The 5,791-nt window shown below is 41.6% G+C and overlaps 1 protein-coding gene across 1 annotated transcript; it reads right to left on the bottom strand.

The window, feature by feature from the left end:
- Positions 1 to 228: 228 nt before the first annotated feature.
- LOC140224142 (uncharacterized) lies at positions 229 to 1,419 on the bottom strand. The gene has a single exon (XM_072297554.1). It carries the CDS (start codon positions 1,417 to 1,419, stop codon positions 229 to 231), a length of 1,191 nt encoding a protein of 396 aa, XP_072153655.1.
- Positions 1,420 to 5,791: the final 4,372 nt, after the last annotated feature.

Here is a 5,791-nt window from a genome sequence, read left to right as displayed (position 1 = left end):
ATATGTGATTGCGGACTTACGCCGTCGATTTGTTTTTATGCAGCCCAGACGAGCACACCCCATCTTTTCCACCCGTCTCTAGTTCCTTTATAGCGCAATAAATACGTCCAATTGTTTTGTACCATGTCCAATGATCCAATACTTTTTAGTAATTTTGTACCCCATGTTTTACTTGTACTGTTCAGCATAGCCGGGAAACTACTTTTTGGTAATTTTGTACCCCATGTTTTACTTGTATTGTTCTGCATAGCCGGGAAACTGATCAAAAAGACTCTTATCATACTTCGTCAGCTGCGGACAGCCAAGGCCGCTAATCGCGGGTAACCTGAAGGTTTTATCAAGCTCCGCATACACGTCGAGTAATTGACTGCGAGCCCCGTGAGGGATGACCGCCTGGAGAATCTGGTACCAGAAGCAAATCAAATTGTTGCCCTTGAGGAGAGTCGCAGCGTTGAATAGCCCGCCCGTGAGGTCACCGACATCGATCCCGACGAAGGAATTGACCTTGCCGGCATTACAACCAAACTTGACCACCCCCGGATGACGCTTGGCGTTGTCAATCACATCCAGAAGGAAAGCGGCGAAGGTGTATTCGTCCGAAGACGGGCGTTTGTACCAATTGGACGGGAAACGCTCCCAGCCCGGTTTGTACTCGAGGTCGTCGCCGTCGCTGTCCAAGGGGTACACGGAGTAGAAGTACCTGAGGACTTGCCGCGTTACGACGCCCTCGGGGTAGGTGAAGTTGGCGAAGAGACTGTAAGTGAAGATGTAGTTGCCCGCCGCGACCAGGTCGCACGCGATGGGCATGCAACAGAAGTAGGGGTTGTAGAAGAGGCTGTGGGTGATTCGGGCCAACCGGAAGTCGATGATGAGGTCTTTCGGGTAGTCGCGCGTGCGATTCTTGTAGAACGGCCCGAAGTTGAACATCTGGAGGTGGTAGTTGTCGCCGTGATACAGGTATTTGTCCCCGCGGAAGATGGATGCATCGGATTCGTAGATGTTGTGGCTGTAGATGAGGCCACTGCCATGCCCGGTTTCGTTGGTCGGGCCTCCGATGCTGAACTTTATTCCGTTGCCGGTCACGAAGACGCCGTAGAGGGCGAGGAAGGACCCCAGGTCTGGAGCGACCCCGAGGCCTGCCTTCATCGCCCACACGAAGTCGTAGACCGTCCCCACGCCGGAACGGGGGAGGTAGCCGTGGTTGGCCAGGGCGTTGAGTGCCGGGCAAGGGCCTCTCTGATCCCCTTTTTGGGGGGGTATGAACTTGTATTTCCCGTCCGTTTGGACCCTCTCGCCGTAGGGTCGGGTCCCGTCTGAGTAGGGCGGCGCCTTCTGCTGATAGTCTTGAGCCTGGGCTGCCACCAGGCTGAGAAAAGTTATCCCTGAAAGTGCTATGCACGCCCTCATTTTGAATGTCATGCTGTATAGAGGGAACAGAGAGCAATGTGAATTACCTGGAGGTAAGGTGGGTATTGATCAGATCACAAGTCAAAAGGCGCTATTTTGGGCGTCTTCGAGTGGGCGCCTGCTCATTCGACTCCAAGATAAAATACTGATTTGGTTTATCCTTAATTATTTTCCAGTAGCTATGCCCTGTGAAACAAAGTCCGTGTATCAGTCATTAATGTAAAGGGGAAGGCTGCTGTTAGGTATCGAAAGTTCACAACGCTCACTTCCCACAGATGATCAGGATTTATACTTACTTTATAGTAGCAACGACTGTTGAACTTATATATTTTGAAAAGACAACTCTTACAAAAATTGTTGAAATGTTCGTTTTAGGAGATCTTTCTTGGGTCATTTTAAAGTAAAATTTATGAGAATTTAAGTTTCAGTAAAATTCAGTGAAGAAGTACTAAGCACTCTCAGAATATCAACTGTAGTTTTACAACACCATTTAGTGTGTGAAAAAAAAGTTGAATAACTCATAAAAGAAGTTCCTGGTAAAAATTGGCGATAGGAGCTGCGTTTCAAAATACCATAGGAGTTCTTATGGCCGACTAAAAAAGGCTATAGAAAATCATATAGCTGGCTGTAGAAAGCGGAGCAAATCATGTAGCCGGGCCATACGAAGCTATAAAAAAGTATACAGTCGGGCTATATTTTTTATCGCCGGGCTTTACACTTTATCGTCATTGGCTATAAAAGGCTATAAGAAATTGTGTAGAAATTCGTGTGCTTTGGAAATCGTTAAGTTTTTTACGGAACTACCTTAATGTTTACAAAACACACATTATATTTTCCTTTAAAACATATTTTTTTTTTCATCAATTAAAATGAGAATAATCCATACAGAGTGTGCAAACATTTCAGAATCATGTGTTGAAAAACGCTGACTCCGCGAGATTAAATATTAGAGCCTAACATAAATCGGAGCGGCGCGGCGACGCACTGGCGCCTACAAACCTAACAGGGATACTTCACGCATTGCGCAACGCGTGAAGTATCCCTGTTACGTTTGTAGGCGCCAATGCGCGTTTCGCGCTCTCTGCCCGCCCGCCGCACCGCAGCGTACCACGGCATCTGAAGCAACTATTTCACACCAGAGGTATTACACAGTATCATAAGAAATTGAATGCGCTCCAACATATTAAGAATGACAGGCATCCTTCAAAAGTACGGAGCTTTCCTCGCAAAATAAATCAAGATACTACGCCACAAAAAGAGAGCGGTAGTCCAAAAACTAACTAAGTCCTAGTATCCGTATTTAGTAACGTTCAGCATAAACTTTATCGTCTGGCTGTTGCTTAATCGCCATCGGCTATAAAAGGCTATTAGAAATTGTACAGCCGGCTACAGAAGCTATTGGAAATCTTACAGCCGGCTTTAGGTCAATTGTATTTTGGAACACACATTCTACTGCCAAATTCTACCAGGGGTCATCTAAGAAAAGATTTTTGTAAGAAAATTTCTCAAATGGTTAAAAATTTTAATTTGAAAAATAGCCAAAAAGTGGCTCCTAAAACGAACATTTCAACAATTTTCAAAGAATTTTAATATAGTGCCTTTTTCATTGCTACTAGGGTAGTTGATTTCTTTCACTTAATTGCAGAGTCGTCGTCTGCGGAGGGTAAGGGCGGGGCAGTTGCCTATTCCCTCATAATTAATTTGATATATCTGAGGGGGGCAAATTTGGTCAACTTTGATCAATTTTAGGCATTTGGAAAGATTTTTAGAAGTCTTTCGAGTAAATTCGTCATCCAACATGTGCTTTCTTTTGTGAGATTTGCCTAAGATAACGCATCTGTTCTGTCGCAAAGAATATTCAAACTTTTCATCGTGGTTGAGGTCGCTGCCTCCCTTCTTCCCACCTGAGTGTCCTACTTTTGCTCAAGATATCAGTCAGTCGAGTAATTTTCAAAGCGTTACAAACAAAATAAGAGATATTTTCGGGCCTTGCTTTATAGTCAATTGTTCCGAGAGGATTACTTTGTTTCCATGATGGCTATTAGCACAGACCTATCCAAGGTCGAACTTTCAAATTAGAATGTTTTTTTGAATAATGCGAATAGAGATTATTTCGTCAGAGGAACGATTACTTAAGGGGCCGCTCAAGGATTACGTAACGTACTTACTCCGATTTTTTACTCCCTCTTCCCCCTTATAATGCATCCGTACAGTCCTACATGTAGGCTACATCCCCCTTTTTGGATTACGGAACGCTGGCCTACCCCCCCCCCCCCCCCCCCGCGGCCCATTTTCATTTGGAGAGGGCGCGATTTTCAAGTTTTTGCACGTTTCTTTCAAAGTTTTTTTCCCCCTCAGCTCGGATTTGTCACGTAACGCTGGGCTTGCCCCCTCCCCCCTTGTAACGCATTGTAACGCTGGGCTTGCCCCCTCTACCCCTTGTAACGCATCGTAACGCTGGCTCAAGCCCTCCTCCCGCAACGTGCATTACGTAATACTTGAACGGCTCCTAAGTTACATAGCAGTTCACGCGTATGCTGTTCACTGGTTGACTAATGATGGGTATCAATGACCAAACAGATTTTAAAATGCTCCTCTCATTTGAAAGAAATGATGCGAATCCTCAAAAAAAAAAAAAAAAAAAAAAAAAAAAAAAAATTGTATTTTTTGACGCAATATTCATTTGAAATTTTATTATCTTCCTTTTCAATTTGGAGATTTATATTCATATTACTACAGGATAAGTTGAGAAGTAAAGAAGTAGAAGAAGAAGAGGATAAGAAAAACAAGAGAAAAAAGCAGAAGAATAATAATGAAAGGCTCTGAAAAAACACTACTTAGATTAGTTCAGTAGACGAATGAAAAGTTTCTGAAATCGAAAAACCGTATAAGTGTCCTACTAAAGACCGGCAGTCTTTGATATCGCTTAAACACACTTACCCGCAGATAGAGGAATCCAGATGAGAGATCTCTTTGGATTTTCCTTTCACAGAAAACTCATGTTGATTCATTTTCACTTTCAAACATTCTAGGGATTGAAATTGCGATAGTTTTTCATAAATTATGTAAAATATTGTGAGCGAAAGAACATACTTTGAACAGAAATAAAAAATAAATCAGAGAGGAGGAACTGAAAATGAAACTGAATTTAGCTCACTTACAAGTGTGAAGTGAGAAAAATGAAAGAGAATGACAATAGCATGGCTGTAAACTATTTATATGAGAGCCTTACACAATTTTTTCAGTATTGTTTCCCAATTATCAGCTTCAAACAATGTTCACTACCTCATTACTTTATACTTCGAGCCCTTGATTTTCTCAGATGGGTGCCCTAGAAAAAGAAAAATATTTTGGTCAGCCAAAAAAAGTGATAAGAGAAAAAAGTGAATAAAATAAAGAGAGAATCTGAAATCTCTTGATTTATTTAAATTATTCATGGTGGAAAAACGCAACTCACAAGTGTGCCGTGACCTAGGACCATTTTTTACAATCCCTCTTAATTTGCATCGAATGAGCTTGTTCGGTAGTTTTTAATTACTACATTTTTGAAAAGTAGATATGCGTGGAGTTGACAGGAATCGTCCCGGAATTTTTTTAGTGATATTACTTTACGAGAGGCTCGTTCAAAATTGCTTATTTTGAGCCTCCATTTACACGTGCATCACTTGGAAAGTCGATATGACTTCCGAAAATATCCTTCCCGCACGGTAGCTAGATCGGCACCTCTGCTGCAATCCAATGTTCGTACATTGATACCTGGATTTCATTTTGAAAAAAGGAACGAAGAACATTCCAATGTTGCTAGGATTGTGCCTCTTACATTATTTGCAATAAAATTACTGAAATCATGCAAAAAATCTTTACAAAGGTAATTTTCGTATAGAGGCTATACACTATCGAGAGTAAAGATAAAACTTGTTTAGATGATCAGTTTATACTTGCAAGGTAAACAATATTGCATAATCTTAGCGACATTGGAATGCTCTTGGTTCCTGCTGTTTGCAAAATGCAATCCACCAATGGCCGCAGCAGCAGGTACTGGTCTGAACGTCATATTAGCTTTCTCGATGACGCGCATTCTAATTAAAGTTCAAGGAACGCACCTCTGAACTCGTTGTTCGTAAGGTAATATCGTTTAAAATAATCCAGAAAAATTTCTATCAATTAAAAACACTTTCCATTTTTTCAAAGTACAAAAATTTAAAATTACTAATGCAAGCTCATTTATGAGCAAAAATTTTGCCGTGTTAGGTTTTCGCACGGATGACCTGAAAAGTTATGATTTTTGTTTTAAAAAACAATTAATTTTTGAAGTCTTGGGATGCTCTTCGCGCAGTCGATAAAAATCCTCTCAAAAAAATTTCATGTGGAAAAATAAATAAAT

Source organism: Bemisia tabaci, chromosome 3, assembly GCF_918797505.1.
Source record: "Bemisia tabaci chromosome 3, PGI_BMITA_v3".
Classification (NCBI taxonomy): Eukaryota; Metazoa; Arthropoda; class Insecta; order Hemiptera; family Aleyrodidae; genus Bemisia; species Bemisia tabaci.
This window is presented reverse-complemented; position numbering and strand designations above follow the sequence as displayed.

Bases quoted from the DNA above. Each gene is read 5' to 3' on its own strand.
- LOC140224142 (XM_072297554.1), bottom strand. From the start codon at position 1,419: ATGACATTCAAAATGAGGGCGTGCATAGCACTTTCAGGGATAACTTTT.